Genomic DNA, 24,134 nt, shown 5'->3' on the forward strand with positions numbered 1-24,134 from the left:
ACAGGTACATGATATGGACCAGCCTTAGTGCCGGTTCACAGTCTTGTGGCTGCGGCGATCGCATGTAATATCAGAGCGCACTGCTCCTTCATTACATGCGATCGGCTGTGCAGTGCGAATTCAGCCATACACTTTGTATGGCTAAATTCGCACTGCACCCGCAGCAAAGACGCACAGGACCCTTTTTTTCAGCCGCATCAGGATCGGATCGCACAGTGGTTCATACTTGTGTAATCCGATCCTGTGCGAACTGTAAAGATCGCACTGCAATATGCGATCAAACTGGGGGTGTCGTTAACATTTCATTGACACCCCCAGTGTATCGCATATGGCAGTGTGAACTGCCAGGGGTGCGTTTGCGATACGGGAACAGGCTGCAAATTCGCAGCCTTCCCGCATCGCATAAGTGTGACCCGACACTTAGACTTGACCTTTGCTGTGTTTTGGTGTGATATAAATGTGTTAAAATGTAAATATATTTTTCAGGTAACAAATGGGTTGTTACTGCTGCCCACTGCCTGCACAGTGAAATGACCCCAGAGGACACAAGTCTTTCTCTAAACACACTTTCATCATTTAACATTACACTAGGTAAGTGCTGTACACAGACTCATTGAACTGAACCATCTTTATCTTTGGCTGCTAATATGTATTAAATGTCTGCAAAATTACTGAAAATGTATATGTCACTTTTTGTAAAAGACATACCTCACAAGACCCAGCCTGTGCACACAATATGGTAAATTGCTGACTCAACAAGATCCACTGGCAGTGTCAGACTGAAGTTAAATATAGTTCATACCTGCTAGGCACATTAGAGGAAGTTTTCTGAGCATTTCTTGCATGGGAAAAAGCATTCTGGAATGATACAATTTCTGATTCTCAAGTGGGACCTCTTAACTCAACAATAGGGAATAAAGATAATTGGAAAGCCTGGGAAGGCTGAAAGCATCAAACTAAAGGCCCATACGCATGATAAGAAACGTACGAAAAATACCGCTTTCGAAGCGATCCTTATTTAATCAGTACAGTTGTCATCTGAAAATACAAAACATATATAATATAATACATTACATCATTTCCAATGTTCTATTTTATCGTACAAGAATTTTCATAACTTTAGTAACCTCTTTATTGTTACACTAGCATACAAAACAAAATGCAAAAAAAAACAGACAATCATTCATACGATAATCTCATCATGTGTACCAAGCATAAAAAGTTATACTACTAGCAGCAAAACATGAGCTAGCAGCAAGGAAACATACCAAAACAGACATGCTGCTTTAGACATACTGCCACTTGTATGGAAGACACTTGTAGGGACTATATCCAAGTATTTACTGAGGACAACAGTATCATTAGTTGTAATCAGCATGGGTTTACAAAGGGACGTTCATACTAGACCAATCTGTTAACATTCTACGAGAAGGTGAGCAACGAACTAGAAAGGGGGAGGCATGTTGATGTGGTGTATCTGGATTTTGCGAAGGCATTCAAAACGGATGGCACAGTGGCGTAGTGGTTAGCGCTTTCACCTAGCAGCAAGAGGGTTGCTGGTTCAAATCCCAACCATGACACTACCTGCCTGGAGTTTGCATGTTCTCCCTGTGCCTTTGTGGGTTTGCTCCGGGTACTCTGGTTTCCTCCCACAATCCAAAGACATGCTGGTAGGTTAATTAGATCCTGTATAAAATTGGCCTTACTATGTGTATGTATGAATGTGAGTTTGGGAGCTAAGATTGTAAGCTTCTTGAGGGCAGGGACTGATGTGAATGTACAATGTATATGTAAAGCGCTGCGTAAATTGACAGCGCTATATAAGTACCTGAAATAATAATAAATTATAATACAGTTCCCCATAAATGCTTAATCTACAAGGACTGCAGGCATCGACCACACAGTTTGTTTTTGGATAGAAAACTGGATACAGGGGCATGTCCAAAGGGTGGTGGTAAATAATGTGTACTCAGACTGGTCTCGAGTTGTAAGTGGGGTACCCCAAAGTTCTGTTCTGGGACCAATTCTATTCAATTCATTCATAAATAATATAGACAAGGGCATTAGTAATTTGATTTCCGTTTTCACAGATGACACAAAAATAGGCAGGGCAATAACCTCACATCACGACATAGAAATCTTGCAGAATGACCTGAACAAAATAACAGAGTGGGCAACAACATGGCAAATAAGGTTTAATGTGGAGAAATGTAAGGTAATGCACTTGGGGGCTAAAAACATAAACGCAAACTACTCACTAGGGGGGAACCTCTGGGGGAATCAAGGATGGAGAAAGATCTGGGGGTCCAAGTGGAAGATAGACTAAGCAACAGCATGCAATGTCAAGCTGCAGTTGCCAAAACCGGCAGAATATTGGCATGCATAAGGAAGGGGATATATTCCAGAGATAAAACTATAATCCTGCCACTTTATAAAACTCTGGCCCAGCCATATCTGGAGTATTATGATCAGTTCTGGTCACCACTCCTCAGAAGGGATGTGCTGGAACTGGAGAGAGTCCAAAGAAGGGCAACTAAACGAATTAGTGGATTGAAAGACCTTAATTACGAGTAGTGATTAGACACACTTAACTTATTCTCCCTGGAGAAAAGACACCTGAGAGGAGGCATGATAGCAATTTACAAATACCTCAATGGCGATCCCAGCATAGGAAATAAACTATTTAGTCTGAGTGTAAGAGGACACGTGGCCACACAATGAGATTAGAGGAGAAGCAGTTTAACCTCAAGCTACGTAGGGGGTTTTTCACTGTCAGGGCGGTAAGAATGTGGAACTCTCTTCCACAACTGGTGTATCAGCGGGGAGTATCACTACTTTTAAAAGACTATAGGACGTGCATCTCAAAGAACACAATATTCAGGGAAATGGGAAATGAATATCATCACTGATACACACACACACCTACACAGGTTGAACTGGATGGACTGTTGTCTTTATTCAATCTTAACTACTATGTAACTATGTAACATATCAGAAACTAAAACAATATTTATTTTATGTATAAACACAATCTGTAAACACTGACAATACCCAGAACAGGTAATTGGCCTGGTTTACATTTTAAAAGTCAAGACAGCATGACAAATTATCACCCACCCTGCTGGGATACAGTTGAAAAACTAGTTCTGTAATGCATATCAAAGAGAGCAATGGGCATGATGAGATTGTATCCAATAGTGGGAGTGGCCTAAAGGAGGATGATTAAACAAAACCGCTTCCTGACCACCTACCTCTAAATTAACTTATCAGAGTACACATTGTCATGGCCTCGATGCTTAGCTTTTTAGTTTTAACTCGAAATATCAGATTTCACAGACAGCATCACCTGCCAAACTTGCCCGTAGAGCTCAGATTCAGGTGTGCTTTGCATACAGAGTGCAGGGTTCAGATGTGCACTTCGTACAGAATGCAGAGTAAAAGGGTGCCCCCTTTTCCCCCAAATTGCCCCTCCCCCAGTACAGTGCTCTACTCCCACCCCCAAAACCTCCTTCTTGACAGTACCTGATAGAGAACTGTGGCTGCAGAAGAGCAGGATAGGGTACTCAGGAGGAGAGTGTAATGTAGCTGCACAGCATGTGGGGCCATGGGCACAGGCCTCCGGAACTGTTGCCACCAGACAAGCACTGGATTCCAACTACCTATATATGCAGAGAGGCGACCGGCAGAGCACAGTTGAAATCACTCTGCAGCCAGAACTAGAGGAGCAGGATCGGTAAATGCGGCTGCCTGCTCCTTCCACTGCCAGCTCCAGCCTGCTTCTATTTAAAAATAATCCGGACTGGCTCCAAACTCTGCCTTAATAAGTGGTTGCTGGTGCTGCATCAAACTATCAAGGAATTATTTCTTACACTTGCTGAGCCAACACTAACCTGCTTGAAAAAAAGGACTGATTTTTTTACCGCAGACCTCAGAGAGGAGAGGAGAGGCAAGAAAAGAAATGCAAGGAACATTCTAATAGTAGAGAGCAGAGCGATAGAGAGATGAGCTCATCAGTCTGCTGCTTCTCCTTTCACTCTCTAGTCTCAGGGGATAGGGAGGATACTTGTAAATGAAATTTACACCAAGAAAAATAACCCACAGTTAGGCCCCCTTTTCACACTTGTGTGACTTGTCCTACGACTTACGACTGCAAAGTCACATTACAAGTCGTACCCCATGATTTTCAATGAGTTCCATTCATATCTGTGCAACTTCAACTCGCAGCGACTTCAAAGTAGTCCCTGCACTACTTTGGTCAGACTTTGATGCGACTTGAGGTCCATAGACCTTAAGATTACACAGGCATTGCTTCAAGTCCCATCGAAGTCGTGTCAAAGTCCTGCGACTTCCAGGTCGTACAAGTGTAAAAGGGACCTTAACCACTTGCCGACTACCCAACGACTATTTACGTCGGCAGTCAGCCCCTCACAGGCAAAGCGACGTAGTACTGCTTGCTCACGCTCACGGACCCCCCCCCCCCCCCCGCGCGCGCGTGTGCCCGGCGTGCCCGGCGGACCCGATGTCTGCCGGGCACTCGCGATTGTCCGTTACAGCGGGAGAAAGGCAGGTGGCTAATGTAAACAAAGCCGCCTGTCATTCTCCCCTGTGTAAGAATAGTGATCATACGGTTCTGCTATGTAGGACCGTTGATCTCTGTTCTTACACCTCAAGCCACAACCAATTACAGTTAGAAGCACGCCCCTAGAGACACACTTAACCCCTCCCTCTCAAAAAAAGTTAACCCCATTCACTGCCAGTGTAATTTTTACAGTAACAATGCATATGTATAGCACTGATTACTGTAGTAATGTCACTGGTAACCCCAAAAGTGTCAAAAATGTCAGTCAAGGGTCCGATCTGTCCGCTGCAATGTCGCAGTCCCGCAAAAAAAAATCGCAGATCGCCGCCATTACTCATTAAAAGAAAAAACACAAAAATGACAAAAATCTTTCCCTTAGTTAGTAAACGCAATAACTTTTGCGCAAACCAATCAAAATACGCTTTTTGCGATTTTTTTTACCAAACATATGTAGCATAAAACAAATTGGCCTAAAATGTTAAAAAATTTTGATTTTTACATTTTTTTTCGGGGAATTTCATATAAAAAAATGTGAAAAATATTGTTATTTTTGCAAAATTGACGCTCTTTTTTTGTTTATAGCGCATGATCAAAAAATCGCACAGGTGATCAAATACCACCAAAAGAAAGCTCTGTTTGTGGGAAAAAAAGGACGTCAAATTAGTTTAGGTACAGCGTCGCACGACTGCGCAATTGTCCGTTAAAGTCACGCAGTGCCGAATCGCAAAATAGGCCCTGGTCAGGAAGGGGGTAAAATCTTCCAGGGCTTAAGTGGTTAATCTGACTGGCCACTGTCCAGGCCTATCACTGTAGATCAACCAACATATCTGAATGGTTATTCAGTTTTTGTGCATGCCCTTATTCTCCTCAATGCATTGTATGTTTCCTGAGCTGATAGCGTGCCTTCCTACTCACAGCTGTGGACTTTCAGAAAAGTTTACATTTGTATAGCATTTTGGAGGTTTGCAGCAGTGATCCTGATGGTTGTCAGGCACACTAAAGGTATGTTATGATGCCATTGGTGTCTGCCATCCATGTGCAGCGTAAGTTCGTTTATGTAAATCTACATCAGTTGTGCTTTCAGTTTTAGGTATAACATGTACTTTACCTTAAGAGGAAAGGTCAGATATGCCTAGTTCCATTTAAATCAAAGAAACCTGCTCCTCTGAAGAATGGTTGTCTGGTAGGTGTCACACTCTCACTCAGGACCAGCTGTAAAATACATATTTCCTTAGGCCTGGTTTACACATATGCAGGTTGCAGTTTGCATATTCCAGGTGCATTTTGCATTTTTCAATATACGTTTTTGATCTATTGAAGTCTATGGAATAAAAAAACAGAAAAAAGTCCCTGGCCCTTTCCATAAAATGCACAGAATGTGAACCATAGAAAACAATGTAAATGGACTGTAGTGTGTTTCTGCAAAACTGAAGATGCATTAAAAATGCATAGGTGTGAACCAGGCCTAAGAGAAATATGGCAACCACTATTGTGAAACAATGTTTGAAAATGATTGTTGCTTGGCTGTTATATTGTCCACTGGTTAATTTACTTTCTGGGGTACTTACCAAGAACCAGTATAAAAATCAAGAAAGTCAGAGTAAAGGCCCGTACACACGTACCGATCGTCGGCATACAAACGTCGGTGGACGAAGGATCTGCCGATTGTACGCGTGTTAGTATGGTGCCTCCGACAGATGTCTGCGCACAATCCGCGGACAAAAGTCTTTCGTGCAAACATGAAAATATTTGTATGCCGACACCAGAACGGACGATTGTTCGCCTGTCAGTACACAATTCGGCCGACAGACCGCAGATTTGCAAGACTGGGCATGCTCATAAAATAGAAAACACAGGGAAAGTTAACCATTACATGACATCACTTCTGCAGTCGGCAGACAAAATTCTTGTGCTGTCCTTGTGCTGTCTTTGCACTTTTCAGCAGACACCGACATCCCGGGGAGAAAAGAGGAACATTTGTAAGCCGACCATCGGTACGTGTGTACGGGGCTTAAAGTTCCTTTTTGCATAGTTATTTTGAGTCAATGATTGGCACCAAGTATTGAAGCCGAAGAATCAGCATGATAGCCAAGAAACTCACTTTTTGCAGAATGATAATAGAGCTACCCTACATTTCCCAAAAGGTTTTCCTAAAAATTGGTCTATTGTAAACGGGTCTGAGTATGACATTAGTAAACAGAAAGATGTGGCAGTTTATAAAAATAATTATTTATTCTTCAGAAAATGTTAAAAATGGCTTTGTGTAGCAAGCATTTAGTTTTGTATTCATAAAAAAATAGTTAATCCTATGAATTGTCATGTATACATGCTCTGCATACATTCACTCTGTGCATATCGGGGCAATACCATGCGTTATTAGTCTATTTTCTCTCCAGGTCAAGTGATTTTCATTCAAAGAGTGAACCAGGAAAATACTGCACTATGGCCACTAGATGGATCTGAAATCAAACTAATAAATATTTATTTCCTATGATCACCAGCTCCATCTAATGGCTATAATATGATATTTTCCTGATTACCTTTAATCTTTTTGAATGAAAAACATTCTCCCTGGGGAGAAAATACCCTAGTTACATTTGATTTTCCTCCCGTTTACACAGAACAAATATACATGAAGTTTCATAGAAGCTCTGCATATTGTTTATACATACACTCCTATAGTGTACTATGAACTTTCTAAGAAAGTAAAACCAGTTTACAGCATAGAAACTACAGTTTTATGTCTTCTCTTTCTATTCACAGGGAAACATAGGACCTTAAAAAAGGATGACTCAGAGCAAATATTTCAGGCCAAGAACCTTTTTCTCCATCCAAAGTACAATAGCAGTACCTTTCAAAATGACATCGCCCTCGTGGAGCTTTCAGAACAAGCGTTTCTCAATGACTATGTGATGCCTATTTGCATACCAGAAGAAGAAGTGCAGCCAGGTATTCATTTTTATATAAGGATAATTCATTTCAATATTGAGACTGAATTCACAGTAATTCATCCTCTGTGTTTAAATCAAAACTTGCATATAACAAAAAGCTAATTTTTTTAACGTAGCTGTTGTCAATGAGTTTTTAGAAAATCCCATAAAAGCTGGTGCAATCTGCAGTAAAAGAAATCGTTAGTATCCTAAAGGAAGGGAGGGAAGCAAAAGTCCTCAGGGCCTGGTTCCGAGACAAATACACCCTCCCCTTTCTGTTACTATGATTACCCTGTCTCTGGTATTCTGCTTAACCCCCTCCATATGATACATTGCTTATTCCTTCTCTTCTACACTATCCCCTCTATATTATTCCACCCCCCCCCCCCCACTACTCTGTTTATCCTGTCTCTACTATCTTGCCTATCCCCTCTCCACTGCTCTCCTTATCCTCTCTCTACCACTCTATTTATCCCGTTAGAAAAAATAACACAAACCGCAAGCAGCACACAACATGTCCCAATTTGCCAATTCCAGTCAGCCAAGTTCAAAGAATTAGCTTAGACGAGGGCACATATCACAAGGAATAGTAATTAGGCTTGTATTTTCAGATGGACTGCAGCTTCTCGTGAGATCTCAGGTAGATCCAAAACAGCTTAAAAAACAGAAAACCAGAAGTCCAATCCCAATGAAATATATAGAGAAGTTTATTAGAATGCAAAACAAAGCACACTCACTGTACATCAGAGGCTTTCAGGGATAAGCAGGATTTAAGGCTTATTACAGCGGCAACTACACAAGATCCTATGGCCAGCACAGGGGAATCCATGTGAAGACAGATGAAAACTGTCAACGGCCGCAGCTAGACCCGCCACCTTGGAAACTCATGACACTGACAGCATGGGGGGGGGGGGGTGGTGAAAGCTATTGATGGTTTTCATCTCTCCTTATCCCCTCTCTATTACTTTGCTTATCCTCTTTCTACCACTCTACTTATCCACTCGCTACTACTTTTCCTATCCCCTTTCTACTACTCTGCTTATCCCCTCTCTACTACGTTTCCTTTCCCCTTTTTACCATTCTGCTTATCCCCTCTCTACTACTTTTCCTTCCCCTCTCTACTACATTTCCTTTCCCCTTTTTACCATTCTGCTTATCCCCTCTCTACTACTTTTCCTTTCCCCTTTCTACTACTCTGCCTATCCAATCTCTACTACTTTACCTCCCCCCTTTCTACTACTCTGCCTATCCCCTCTCTACTACTTTTCCTTCCCCCATTCTACTACTCTGCTTATCCCCTCTCTACTACTTTTCCTTCCCACATTCTACTACTCTGCTTATCCCCTCTCTACTACTTTTCCTATCCCCTCTCTACTACTTTTCCTACCCCCTTTCTACTACTCTGCCTATACAATCTCTACTACTTTTCCTTCCCCCTTTCTACTACTCTGCTTATCCCCTCTCTACTCTCTCTACTCTTATCCCCTCTCTAAGTAAAATGAAAACAGAACCACAAGCCCACTGTAGACATACTGCAAAACAATTATGTAAAACAAAATCATGATTATAAACCCTAATAGTGCAATCATGAATAATCACATGGTAAATAGCATGGCATGAAAACAAGGAAACATGCAGTGAATAAATTATGAACAAAATATATAATTGAAAAAAAAAAACAATCATAAGAAAGTGATATAATGAAATAGGTGAAAAATCCAGTGTGAACATTAAAAAATTATTTCAATGAAAAAGTCCTTTTCAATATTAAACAAGAGTGTCCATCGAGTGCAAAAAAAGTGTATAAGTAATGTTAATTACCGTATATACTCGAGTATAAGCGGAGTTTTTCAGCACATTTTTTTGTGCTGAAAACGTCCCCCTCGGCTTATACTCGAGTCATAAAAAAAAAAAATGTTCCCGGCCGGTCCGATGTGCTCCGAGGCGCCTTAGATTTAAAAATGGCGCCGCTCGGCACCAACATGTCACCGCGCATGCGCCGCCGCAGCTCGGGAAAGGCCGTAGGGGCCTCAGGAACAGGAAAGTGAGACTCCACAGCCGCACTACCTGCCATTATGCGGGGCTCCGGGCATACTACAAGAGATACAGTGCTGCGGGCACGGTACACCTGTACCATGCCCACAGCTCCGCATTCTCTTGTACTATGCCCGCTGCCCTGCATTCTCCTGTACCATTACCATGCCCACAGCCCTACATTCTCCTGTACCATTACCATGCCCACAGCCCTACATTCTCCTGTACCATTACCATGACCACAGCCCTTCATTCTCCTGAACCATGCCCACAGTCTGCATTCTCCTGTACCATGCCCGTAGCCCTGCACTCTCCTGTACCATGCCTGCAGCCCTGCATTCTCCTGTACCATGCCCGTAGCCCTGCATTCTCCTGTACCATGCCTGCAGCCCTGCATTTTCCTGTACCATGTCCGCAGCCCTGCATTCTCCTGTACCATGCCCGCAGCCCGACATTTTCCTGTACCATGTCCGCAGCCCTGCATTCTCCTGTACCATGCCCACAGCCCTGCATCTCCTGTACCATGTCCGCAGCCCTGCATTCTCCTGTATCATGCCCGCAGCCCCTGTTTTGGTCTCGTGGTGGTCCAGTTGGGTCCAGTAGGTGCTGCATTTCCCACCCTAGGCTTATACTCGAGTCAATCATTTTTCCCATTTTTTTGTGGTAAATTTAGGGGCCTCGGCTTATATTCGGGTCGGCTTATACTGGAGTATATACGGTAATGAAATCCACCACCAAGCACCAACATTTCGCATACACTTCTTACCAGATAACATGGACCATAAATTATAATGGTCATAAAAGCACAAAATAACACAGCATCCGAGATAGGCTGTGGCTGCTCAACAGCAGCTCCAAATGGATCAGAAATAAAAAAAATGAACAAGCATAGTGAAGCTTGCTAACATTTAAGTGCATTTATTTAAAATATATAAGAAGTACCTATGATGAGTTGTAAACCGGCACAAACGAATCAAAAACAAGCAGACTGTCAGCTCATGAGAAAGGAACGCCGTGAGTAATGGCTAAGCAAGCGTGATGTCTTCAGTAACAGCCAATTCCGACACGTTTCATCATTGGTGGCGTCTTCCCAGGGGCAGGCAAAACGTCAGATCTTTATGGACACTCTTGTTTAATATTTAAAAGGACTTTTCATTGAAATTACTTTTTTATGTTCGCGTAACATTGGATTTTGCACCGATTTCATTATATCACTTTCTTATGATGGATTTTTTTCAATGATATATTTTGCTCATAATTTATTCATGCCACATTACTTACCATATGATTATTCCTGATTGCACTATTAGGATTTAGCGCCGCTTCTTATTTATATGTCCAGTCATATACCTTCACTGTTCAGTGCAGATCCTGCAGCTCTGGTACTTGCTGCTCCTACTACCAAATTTTGTCGATTTAGTACATTCTCACATCAAGAAATGCCACCTTATGGTCCACACTTCATTCATATAACCCCACTTCTCATTAGGATTGATAAATAACTGTACCAGTCCCTAAATGGGGTTACAAGACCAATTAGCATTAGGCACAACGTTGGTCTAAAAACCACTTGAAATCCAAACATTAAGCAAAAGTTCTTCATGGTGAACAGTAAGTGGTTATATACTGTATGTTACCTGGTAAACGCTATTAGCATTATTAAATCAAACATGAATCTGGCAACCAGTCATTGGCACATCAAACAAGTTACTTGTGGCAAGAACTTTCACAACACAAAGCATTGTTTATTGCAGTGAGACAACATGGCAACATGATTCATTCCAGTAACTGTCTTCCTTATTGTAACCATTGGATGAATTGATAAGAATCCAGTAGTTAGTCATTTGAGAAAGCATCATCTGAAGCGCAGTCAGATCAAACCTAAAAGTATGGTACAACATGATAGTCTGTGGCATCCACCCCATCTTGTCACCTCTGTTTAGTAGTTGCCTTTTAAAAAGGATCCCCCCTAAAACTAAAACTGTCAGCTACAGTAGCTCCTGTCTCCCAGGCATCTCAGTGCTGTGGCTTTATCATGTTTCGGCATCCCACGTTTTCAGGTCAGGCAAAAATACGAGTATTGGCTGTCAATAGACTCATGTTCCCAGTTGCCAGTAAATTTTAACAGTCATCATGGTGTCCTGGTGACTTTCATAATGGGTAAACAAGACTAATGACTAAGACTAATGGAATTTTAGTTTTAACCACTTTAAGACCTGAAGGATTTGCCCCCTTCCTGACTAGGCCGTATTTTGCGATTCGGCACTGCGTTATTTTAACGGACAATTGTGCGGTCGTGCAACACTGTACCCAAATAAAATTGATATCCTTTTTTTCCCACAAATAGAGCTTTCTTTTGGTGGTATTTTATCACTTGTGCGATTTTTATTTTTTGCACTATAAACAAAAAAAGAGCGACAATTTTGAAAAAAATGGATTTTTGTAAGATCTTACCGTAAAATCCTTTTCTCTTAAGCTCATTGACAGACGTAGTCTTCTTGATTCTCAAGAGCTGGTTATGTTGTCTCCGCAGGAGTAGGACTAGGCAGAAAGACAAAACGTTCTGGCTCCACCTTAGGGGCAGTCCCTGAGGGTATATCCTCCCTCTCTCTGCTACAGGGAATCAGTTCTGTTCTAAAGCAGTAACAGAGAATTTAACCCAACCCAACTCAATGATAGAGGGGCGGGTACTACGTCTGTCAATGAGCTTAAGAGAAAAGGATTTTACGGTAAGATCTTACAAAAATCCATTTTTCTCTATCGCTCATTGACAGACGTAGTCTTCTTGATTCTCAAGAGCTCGGACATCCAGAAGCAGTGCCACAAATGAGGGGTGGGATTGACAGAAATCAAAATCCAATCTAGAAGGCCCAACCGGAGCCAACCAGAAGTATCAAAGGACTCATCGAGTAAACATATGAGACCTACCCCACAAATCCTCGAGGTAGACCAACAGTCTCCTCAAACAGTGGCCTGCAGGAACCTTGCGGCCAGAAGAGGCATCTGACGGTGCCATCACATAAACCTTATACAATATTGTAAAGGTATGAACCGACGACTAAACAGTCGCCTTGAAAAACCTGAACCACTGACGCCTGATGCCCGAGTAGAATGCGCCTTAAAAGGGAACGGGGGATCCCGACCCTTAGATAAAATAAGCCTATACCACCGTCTGTCTGATCCATCTAAAGATGGTCGCAGCAGAACAGGCAACCCCTACTTAGGGCCATCCGTGATCACAAACAGTGAATCCGTCTTACAAATTGAATCCGTAGTATTCAAATATATCCTGATCGCCCGACTACATCCAAGGAATGCAACGCAATTCTCGAGGATGATTGGGCTAAGGACATAGGAAGGACAATACACTGTCCTCATTCAATGAAACTTTGAAACCACCTTAGGAAGGAAGGATGGATTCGGATGAAGAACAACCTTATCCCTATGAAACCACCAGATCTGGGGAACAACAGGATAATGCAGCCAGTTCTGACACCCTGCGTGCAGAAGTGATAGCCACCAAGAAGACCACCTTCTGGGATAAAGTAAGCAAGGGAATCTCCCTGATATTTTCAAAGGGAGGTGTCTGAAGAACCGACAGCACCAAATTAAGATCCCAGGATGGTAACGGCGCGTGCACTGGCAGAGCCAGGTGTCGCACCCCCTGGATGAAATTCCGCACCAAGGAATGAGTAGACAAAGGCTTCTGAAAGAAGATAGCAAATGCTGAAACCAGACCCTTGATAACACTCAAGGCCAGCTTCTGCTCAACTCCCTGTTGCAGAAAAGCCAATATTCGGACTACCGAATAAAGATGTAGATGGAACCCAAGGGATTCACACCACACAATATAAGACTTCCATGTACGATGATAATCTTTCTGGAAGTCGCTTTCCTTGTTTTAACTAGAGTAGGAATAACTGAAGCTGACAATCCCTTGTCCTTCAGCACCTGGGTCTCAATAACCAGGCCGTTTAAAACCAGCGATCGTAAAGCAGGATGGAAGATCGGTCCCTGAGACAGTAGATCCTCCCTGAGAGGAAGTCTCCACGGGACGTCCGCCACCAGTCTGACCAAGTCGGCGTATCAAGCTCGACGAGGCCAGTCCGGAGCTGCCAGGATTACTGGAATTCCTTCCTCCTCTATCCTGCGAAGAAGTCTTGGCAGTAACCCAAGAGGAGGGAAGGCATACATTAGCTGGTATTGCCCCCACGGGGTGACCAGTGCGTCTGCGGTCTCTGCTAGAGGATCGCGGGAGCGAGCCACGAATCTCTGTACTTTTCTGTTGAATCGTGATGCCAACAGATCCACATCCGGGGTGCCCCAACGTAGGCACAACTGGTGGAAAACTTCTGGATGGAGGGACCATTCCCCCTGATCCGGAGTCTGACGGCTGAGATAATCTGCCTGCCAATTTTCCACCCCCGGAATGAACACCGCAGAGATAGCTGGAACAAATCGTTCCGCCCAGCGAAGAATGCAAGCCACTTCTTTGGCCGCTCGGACACTCTTGGTGCCCCCCTGGTGATTGACATAAGCCACGGCCGTGGCGTTGTCCAACTGGATCCGAACCGGGCTGCCCTGGAGCTGCTCGGTCCAGTGAATCAGACAAAGTCTGATCGCTCTCAGTTCCAATACATTTATCGGCAACCTGGATTCTTCCGGGGACCAAAGTCCCTGGACAGATAACTGACCGAGAATTCCTCCCCATCCGGATAGACTGGCATCCGTGGTCACTATCGTCCAATATATTGGCAGAAATGACTTTCCCTGGCTGAGCATCGGAGACCGAAGCCACCAGACCAGAGACTCTCTGGTCTGTTTGCTCAATCGGATCTGATTGTCCAGGGATTCCGGATTCCGATTCCATCTGAGAAGAATCTCTTGCTGAAGAATTCGGGTATGGGACTGGGCAAATGGGACTGCTTCGAAGGAAGCCACCATCAACCCCAGAACCCTCATGCAAGTCCGAAGGGAAGACCAGCTGTTGGATAGTAACAACTGGACTGCTGATTGAATCTTTCGGAGTTTCCCTACCGGAAGAAAAACTCTTGTCCTGACTGTGTCTAGAATTAGACCCAGATATTCGAGCCTCTGGGTGGGAACCAGAAATGACTTTTGCTGGTTAACCAGCCACCCGAATTCCTGTGAAGAAATCATAGTAATTTCTATGTTTTGTAGCAAGGTCTGAGGAGACTCTGCATGAAGCAGAAGATCGTCTAGGTAACCAAGAATCGATATGCCTCTTTGGCGCAGTAGTGCCAACATTGGGGCCAACACCTTCGTGAAGACCCGAGGAGCCGTGGCGAGACCGAAAGGTAACGCCACAAACTGATAGTGGTTCTCTTCTACGGAAAAGCGTAGAAACCGCTGATGTCCTGCGAAAATGGGAATGTGAAGATATGCGTCCTAGATGTCTATGGACGCTAGGACATCCCCTGGATGCAGGAAGGCTGCTACTGTGCGAATGGACTCCATTCTGAATCTTCTTATGTTGACAAAAGAATTGAGTGCCCTTAAGTCCAGAATTGGACGCACTTTGCCCTCTTTCCTGGGTATTGTAAATAGGTTTGAATAAAACCCCTGAAAACGTTCTGTCCAAGGAACGTGGACTACCACTCCTTGTTGTAGTAAATCCGTGACTGCTCTCCGCAGATCTTCTAAACGATCCGGGGATAGTCGAATATTGGAAGGGAAGAATCGCGCCGGTGGGAGAGATCGAAACTCGATCTTGTACCCTGACCTTATGACTTCGCAAACCCACTTGTCCGGGATTCTGGAAAGCCATGGATCCGGGAACCGGCGAAGACGTCCCCCCACCCCAGTTATGGGTGGGGGCGCACCTTCAGGCTTTGGACTATTTATCTTCAGGTCTGGAGGGGGCGGGCTTTTGCTTGCCCGACCAACGTCCCCTGAAGCCTCCTGAAGGAGCTTTGGAGGACTTAATTTTTTCACCCGCGGGACGAAAAAACCTCTTGTGAGCAGAAAAAGAAGGCCCTCGTTTTTGACGAGTTCCTTTACCTTTAACATTTTGCGGTAAAAAGGTGCTCTTTCCACCCGTGAGATCCTTAATGATCTCATCTAAGTTGGCTCCAAATAGACGCTCTCCTAAAAAGGGGATATTAGCCAATGCTTTTTTGGAACCTTGGTCGGCTAACCAACCTTTTAGCCACAGTGTACGCCTGAGAACCACCGCTGAGACAGATGCTCGCGCCAATAATGAAGTGGCGTCTAACGCCGCATCACACACAAACTGTAACCCCTGTATCATTTGTTCCAACAAATCTGATACCGCCTGAGGGACCTCTTCTAAGTCCCGGCGTAACCACTTGGTCCATACAGTTACAGCCTGCGAAACCAGACCAATAGCAATTATTGGTCTGAAAGCTGATCCAATCAAGGTAAACATGGTGCGAGACATAGCTTCTATCTTGCGATTCACTGGATCTTTAAAAGACGGAGAGTCTTCTAGAGGAATAACCGTGGCTTTATTCAATCTAGCAATTGGTGAATCCACCACAGGTGGTTCTGTCCATTTCTTAATGAGGGTTTCCTCAAACGGATAACGCCTGTTAATGCGTTTAGAAATAGTAGAAGTGCGTTTTGGCAGACTCCATTCTTCTTTGATTGGATTGCCAAAACATTTGGGCAATGGAAAAACCTTCGCCACTTTGATGCGTTTTTTAGTCCCAAAAGGGATTTCAGTTTCAGCTATTTCTGACGGAATACCCTGTAATCTTAAGGTTTCTTGAACAGATACAATGAGTGCGTTTACCAACGCTTCCTCTCGGGCTATGGCTGATGCCGAAACATCCTCCTCACTGTCTGAAGAGACAGTACACGAGACACCAATACCAGATGAAGTACCTGCAACTGCAGAAATAGGCTCAGAGTCTGAATCCGAGGTTTCAGATAATAAGGGGTTAGGCGGGGGTCGCTTACTTGCGCCCTGTCCCTGACAAGCCACTTCCACCCGGGACACAAAAGTTTCCATAATAGCTGACAATGATTCAATCGTCAGTGGGGTGCTGGAGGATCCTGCAGACCCCTCGAGGGGATCCGGAGGAGATACATGAGTGGCAGGGTCCATGTTAATTCAGGACACCTTTGCCAGAAAACACAAAAAAACTTTTTTTTTTTTTTTTTTTTTAAATAAAAAAATACCTCTTTTTTTTTTTTTTATTTAAATTTTTTTTTTTTTTTTTTATGTGTCTCCCCCTAGCGCAATAGCGCCCCTCAGAGTACCTGCTTCTCGATCCCACAGAGAGAGAGAGGGACCCCCAAGGCTCACCAACCGATGCAGTGAAGTTTCCAACCAACTGCAGTCAGCGTCTGTCTTTTACAGACTGGAAGGAGCTGTTGCTTTTTCCCGGGTAGAAGGACGTGGCTCCGCCCCCTGTGTACGCCTTCCGGCGTTCCCAGCTCTCCACGAGGTAGCTGGGCTCATGAAACATGGCCGCCCCCATACAGGAGACATTAGACTCCAAAAACATGGCGGCCGGCGTGACCTGAGGACATGCATGCACCTCGTCTACGGCAAAATGGCGGCGGCCCGCCGAAATCGTTTTTTCCCAGCACATCCACCTGCATCTCTGCTGAGTGGCGATTTATTGATCTACAGGAGATACACTACAAATAAGGTAGGATTATACCTCCTATGTCTGCTGTAATGCTACAGTCTGCTGGGTAGAGTGTTAGCTCTCAAACCAAGTCCACTTCCCACAAACACATACTGTATTTACAAGGGGGACTTTTAGTGTCAGATATATACTGTATGGAGGGGCCCATAATTCATACTGCCTCATAACGAGGAAAGAAAAAAGGGAACGTTTACTCACCATACCGAACCGGACCACTCCGGACGCCTCGACTCTCTGGTTCCTGACGTCCAAGCGAGACTTTTAACTCGCAAGGTCAGTCCCTCCACTGGGACTCCGTCGCGGCCGACCCAGCGCGGAGCTCTGGTCTGCACGCGCTCGTAGGCAGAAACCGGGGTGACCACTGGATCTCAACATCCAGCCCGTCGCCCGGCCCCGCATACTTACTTGAATGTGTCGCGGCCGACCAAGCGCAATGCAATGGTCTGCGCGCGCTCGTAGGCCGGCTGGGGTGACCACTAGTGTCGCCCAGTCCGGCGTTTTTGCTTGAAGATCTCACAGGAAAAAAACACTGGAGAAAAACTACCTAAAAAATATTTTTTCTAAAGAAAAAATCTTGCCAGGACCAAAAAGATCCCAGCAAGGAACTTAGGTCCTTACTCCTGACTAGACAGAAAAAAACTGATTCCCTGTAGCAGAGAGAGGGAGGATATACCCTCAGGGACTGCCCCTAAGGTGGAGCCAGAACGTTTTGTCTTTCTGCCTAGTCCTACTCCTGCGGAGACAACATAACCAGCTCTTGAGAATCAAGAAGACTACGTCTGTCAATGAGCGATAGAGAAAAAACAATATATCATATCAAAACAATAACATATTCTGCTATATGACATTCTCAAAAATAAAATTAAAAAATCAAAATGTTTTAACATTTTAGGCCAATTTGTTTTCTGTTACATATTTTTGGTAAAAAAAAAATCGCAATAAGTGTATTTTGATTGGTTTGCGCAAAAGTTATTGTGTCTACTAACTTTGGGAAAGATTTATGTCATTTTTATTGTTTTTTTTTTTTTACTAGTAATAGCGGCAATCTGCAATTTTTTTGCAGGACTGTGACATTGCGGCAGACAGATCGGACCCCTGACTGACATTTTTGACACTTTTGGGGAGACCAGTGACATCACTACAGTAATTAGTGCTAAAAATATGCACTGTTAATGTAATAATGACATTGGCAGGGAAGGGGTTAACATTATGGGCGATCAAGGGGTTAAATGTGAGCCTAGGGGAATGATTCAAACGGTAGTGGGGCGTGGCTTCTGAAATTATCATAGAGACATGTGATCCGATATAGAAGGCACTCTGTGGTCATTGCAGAGAGAAGAACGGTCAGCTGTGTTTACAACAGCCGACTGTCCTTCCCTCTCAGCAGGGAGCAATCTCGGGTGTCAGGCGGCAATCAGAGCTGCCTGCCCGCTGCATCGGAGCCCCCACTGCCGGCGGCGTGCGCTCGCCCCCTAGCCTCCCGAGAGCAAGCGCCGTACATGTACGGCGATGTACTGCCGCAGTACATCTGTGGTTAATATGTCACATTATGGTTGCCAATGTTGATGCACCTTCAGAAATGACAGAAGGATGATGAAGTAGAAACTCTCTTTGGAGTCTCCAACTTTTAATGGGTATTCTAAATGGACTGCTTGATGCTGTTCAGCTTGATGCCTTTGATAAAATATGCTTTTCCAATGTGACAATGTATTTCAACGTGTTGTCATTGTGCAATGTCTAACAAAATGATATTATATTTTAGAGGATTTTGTAGTTGTCAGTGGATGGGGAAAACAGTTCTTAAAAAGACTGCCAGAAGCCCTTATGGAGGTAACTTATTTTTTTTCAGCTTTTACAAAAGTATTGTTTTCAACATATAAAAACATTAGAATATGTTAATGTAGCAAGGTTTCCAGGCCTGTGGCCTGATGTGGGTCTGACATCAGTACCGGTAATCTCTCCAGCCCATGTGAGCTTCGACCCTGGGTGTGACAACTGAAGCAGCGACAACTCTGGCATCTTTGTTTGTGGTTTTTATTTGATTTAAAGGGGATGGGAGAAGGGAATGAGTGGGATACTCCTTGAGGCTTGAACTAATTACAGGTGGGACTTTACTCCTGAAAAATGCCCGTTAGCGCTTCCTTGACGCCAGCCGGCGCCAGCCAATGCTCACTAATACTGTAAATATCCCGTAGAACACAGAAGTGCTGAATCCTCGACTATTAGTCCAGAAAATCCAGGACTGAGAACTGTAGAACTCCTGACACTGTTGTGCTGTGGAAGTCACTGAATACTGTCCCCCGCTTTGACTAGCTTGAGGTAGTATGAAGTAGAACTCTGTATAGCTGTACTTTCAACTGACACACTCTGTACAATTCAGGGCCCAACCGCAGGTGCCCCCTTTAACTACAACTCTTCAGGGTCCACTGACTATATACCCCCTCTGTAGCTTCAGGGTCCTCAACCTAGGTACCCCCTTTACAACTAGCTGGCACTGGATCCCAGAACCTCTTCCGGAGTGGTCCCCTCTAACTTCAGGCAGACCCCCAAGGGCAATCCTCAGTACTCACGACCTGTGTAGGCTTTCCTGGGACTGGACCCCTCTCGCTCTCTGCAGGCTCTCGGCACACCGGATCCCCTCAGCTCAACTCAGCACTCTCTGGACACGCAGGCGACACCCCAAGACATCCACCTTCCTCAGACAGGAGGAGAGACAGCCGCACTCTCCATTTGGGACTCTTCTCCCGCCAAAGACATTGTGTCATGTGCCACCCCCAAACTTATACCCACTCCCAGCTAGTTACTGTGTGGAGATGTTACTAAGGGAAGATTTTACTAGGGGGAAGAAAAGGGGATGGGAAGAATAAGGGGAAACTTGAAACTACCTCTCCGGCCGCTATCCCATGAGGAAAAGGGGGAGCTAGAAAATGCTCCAGTGCTCCCGTTTTTCTTATATTCCAGCCAAAGCTTTTATTTTAGTTTTGGAAAGAGAGGGGAAAGGTTTTTTATTGTTGTTTTTGGCCCCACTGAGAAGTTTCCCTTGCACTTCCTGTCTCTGTGAGAACAATGTCACCAGAACAGGAAGTGAGAGAAATCTGCAGCAAAGACAGAAAAAAAGGTAATTGAGATTCTAGCCTCCCATTAAAGGCCTTTACCATCTAACTTAAGCTTTAGACTCATGTCCTGCTTTTCGTTTATTAAAGAGCTACTAAACCCGTGTAGCACCCTCCTAGGTAGGTGCTAGGTAACCTACAGGGGAGAGCTTGTCTGCTTATCAACAGTTAAACAGTTAACAGTTATCAACAGATACACTTATACAACAGTAAAATCACTGTGGAACCTAAGGGGTTAATCCTCTGCATTGTGTAAAAAGGCTGTTTGAACCTGTATAAACAGATCCTCCTCTTCTTCCACTGACTCCAAAATATGTCCGGATAAGACAGAGTTATTGGAGTCAGGCTACACATGCTCAATTTGGTGTATTGCTAGAGAGTTTTTTTTTTTTTGGAAGAGTGCATGTGATCAGCACAGGGCCAATCAGCACTGTCCAGACAGAGGGTCAGGAGTCCTGCATCCTGATAGGACAGCTCAGTGCAATATGAAAACTCCTCCTACAAGGTCTAACCAGACACTGATAGAAGTCACAAGACTGCTATATACTGCTGATGTGAAAAGGTATTTAGCAGTTTATACTTGCTAAAATGATTACATTTCCATGTTCTGTGTACTGTGGGAGACCAGATATAGTGAATGCAGGGTCCTGGGTTTAGTAACACTTAAAGTTCACTTATCATATTTAGCTAGCAGAAGGGAAAATTTCCCAAAGGGGATTTCATTTCCGTTCTCTGAAATGCTATTCTGAAAACTAAATTACAGAATCCCATTTTAGAAACTGAATAAATGAATAAATATGTGCCGGTATGTCCGATGTACTGTATATGTAAATATTTTATTGCTGGAAATGAACAAAATCTTTATTTTTCTTTTCCACCAGGTTGTGTATAGCAGCAGCACATCTTATAGTGATTGTAAATGACCACCTTTCAGTTGAAAATAGAAATGAAAGGCAAAACATTTGTGTCTAGATATAAAAAAAGAAAATGATAAATACCTTTTTTCATTTTTTCTTTATAAGTGATCTCATGTCCACTGTTCTCAGCTGCAAAACAGCTGGGGGAAAGAAGCAGGAGTACACTGAGCTTCCCAGTTAATGACTGTGCAGCATGGGTGTGTCAAGACAAGTCTGATCATTGGAGGAGAGCATACAGAGTTTCCAGCATAGCCGGAGGACTGACAACGGTGTTCTCTCCTGCTTAGTGTGGTCATTTTTTAATAGGAAAGCAGAGGGACCGGTGTTCTATCAGATTTCCCTACCCTGTCAGATTTCCCTACCTATGTCATTTCCGGATGAGATCAGCTGTGGATTCGTCATGCAGCAGCTTGTAGCCGCGTCACACGTCCTATTGGGCATGCGTAGAACAGGTAGGGAATTTTGATAACATCGTAAGGGGGCAGGCAAAAGTCCTACTGCGCATGCGCACCAACGGGTCAGACAGCGGGATCTCTTATAACAAACATCCATCCGATCTCCATGGCCCGCACTGCGCCTAGCCGACACTGCACTGACCTGACAATCCGATCTCCATCCCCCACACTGCGCCGACCCGACAATGAGACAGTGGGCGTGCCTGTGTGGGTAGAGAATTGGATTGTCCCATTGTCGCCTCGGCGCAGTGTGTGCCATGGAGATCGGATGTATGTTTGTTATAAGAGATGCCGCTGCCCGATCCGTTGGTGCGCATGCGCAGTAGGACTTCTGCCTCACCCCCTTACGATGTTATCAAAATTCCCTACCTATTCCGTGCATGCCCAGTAGGACGTGTGATGTGGCTACAGCTGGTGCATGACAAACCCGCACTGGAAATTATGTAGGTAGGGAAATCTGATGGGGTATGGTTTTCTGACAGAACACCGACAGGAACACCAGGGATTTCACACAAAGGAAGCAATACAAAGGGAACAGGATACTTTCTCATACAAGTACATGGTACAACAGACGCTTATCAGGAATATGAAGTGTTGGGGTAACAAATGCTTTAAATGTCCTTCTGTTATTTTAGATTGAAATTCCTGTGGTAGCCCATGAAGTGTGCAAGGCTGGGTATTTAAAGATTGGCAGGGCGCTAACTGACGATATGCTTTGTGCAGGACTGAGAGAAGGTATGCATTATTATTCATTTCTTAATATATACCTACATTGTATTTATATATTTGTATATGGTGGAACCCTCCGACAGAGTTCTTCCTAGTTTGGGACAGAGAGGCAAAGAATTAGAACCTCTGTTAGGTTTTGATTGCTGTCAGTGTCCTTAGTGGGGAGATTTCCTTCCACATTCTTTACTGGAGACAAAAAGGGAAAAAAAAAAAAAAGTGAGGGAAAAGTGAAAGCAATATAAGAGCACATAAACTACAAACACCTCACAAGTATGAGACTATGCATACTTCATTAGTCCAGCACATATCTCCATAGTTGACATTGCCTAATTCAATTGCAAAGTCTCCTCACCTTACAGGCAGACAAGTGGAACTTTAAGAATAATGTGCTTTTTTTATGTTTATAGCATTTTTAATTGTTCCTAACTATTGTAAATGATACAAACTTAGCAATGTGTCATTATAACTAATTAGAAAAAGGCATCTCATTCTACTGATAAAACAAATTATTACATTTTTAACAACGTGTGCAGACATTGCTAGTGCTAAAAATATGATACATTTGCTTTTAATGACTGGCAAATCTGTTACACCAATTACGCAATTAGGAAACAACATCATTTATAAAGTAATATTTATTTTACTTTAATTGATGTGTTAAACAATACCACTGTGTGCTTTTAAAGGGCTAGTTGACACCAGAACACAGTTTAGGAAACCTGTGTTCTGCGCATGTTTTCTGCACTGCGTTCAAAATGCACCGCAGTTGCAATCTGCAGCAGGTGTCAATAATAACCACTTGAAGACCAGGCCTTTTTCTGACATTTGTTGCTTAGAAGTTAAAATCAGTATTTTATGGTAGAAAAAGACTTAGAACCCCAAACATTATATACTGTATGTCCAAAGACATGCTGGTAGGTTAATTGGATCCTGTATAAAAATTGGCCCTACTATGTATGTATGAATGTGAGTTAGGGACCTTAGATTGTAATCTCCTTGAGGGCAGGGACTGATGTGAATGTGCAATGTATATGTAAAGCGCTGCGTAAATTGACAGCGCTATATAAGTACCTGAAATAAAATATATGTTTTTTTCAGCAGAGACCCTAGTGCAGGGATTCCCAAACTACGTCCCTCCAGTTGTTCAGGAACTGCAATTCCCATCATGCCTAGTCATGTATGTGAATGTCAGAGTTTTACAATGCCTCATGGGATGTGTAGTTCTGCAACAGCTGCAGGGCCGTTGTTTGGGAACCCCTGCCCTAGAGAATAAAATACACCTGCAAAAGTCATTGGTGGCCCTTACCTGAGGAGCTGACCAATTCTGATACAGACCCTGAGATTTATGTTACTTTTTCAGCAGTTGTTGCAATATTTTATGTCACACTGCATTTGCGCAGCGGTCTTTTAAACGCACTTTTTTGGGGAAAAAATACACTTCAATTAATTTAAAAAAACAGAACAGTAAAGTTAGCCCAATTTTTCTGTATAATGTGAAAGATGTTACGCCAAATAAATAAATACCTAACATGTCATGCTTTAAAATTGTGCACACTCATGGAATGGCGACAAACTACAGTACTTGAAAATCCCCATAGGCAATCCTTTAAAAAAAATTACCAGTCACTTGTTAAGAGTTACAGAGGAGGTTTTACACTAGAATTACTGCTCTCTGATCGCGGCAATACGTCACATGTGAGGTTTGAACACTGTTTACATTTGCGGGCGCGACTTACA

At 43.7% G+C, this 24,134-nt stretch overlaps 1 protein-coding gene across 1 annotated transcript in view; it reads left to right on the plus strand.

The window, feature by feature from the left end:
- The window catches only part of MASP1 (MBL associated serine protease 1), a 175,087-nt gene that overhangs the window by 137,789 nt on the left and 13,164 nt on the right, over positions 1 to 24,134 (plus strand). The window contains exons 12-15 of the mRNA XM_082249635.1: positions 487 to 591; positions 7,343 to 7,528; positions 18,946 to 19,013; positions 22,304 to 22,403. Of these exons, the coding sequence (XP_082105761.1) occupies positions 487 to 591; positions 7,343 to 7,528; positions 18,946 to 19,013; positions 22,304 to 22,403 (459 nt within the window). The remainder of the gene's footprint in view (positions 1 to 486; positions 592 to 7,342; positions 7,529 to 18,945; positions 19,014 to 22,303; positions 22,404 to 24,134) is intronic.

The sequence above is a fragment of the Pelophylax lessonae genome (assembly GCF_965119305.1).
Source record: "Pelophylax lessonae genome assembly, chromosome: 3".
In the NCBI taxonomy this organism is placed as follows: Eukaryota; Metazoa; Chordata; class Amphibia; order Anura; family Ranidae; genus Pelophylax; species Pelophylax lessonae.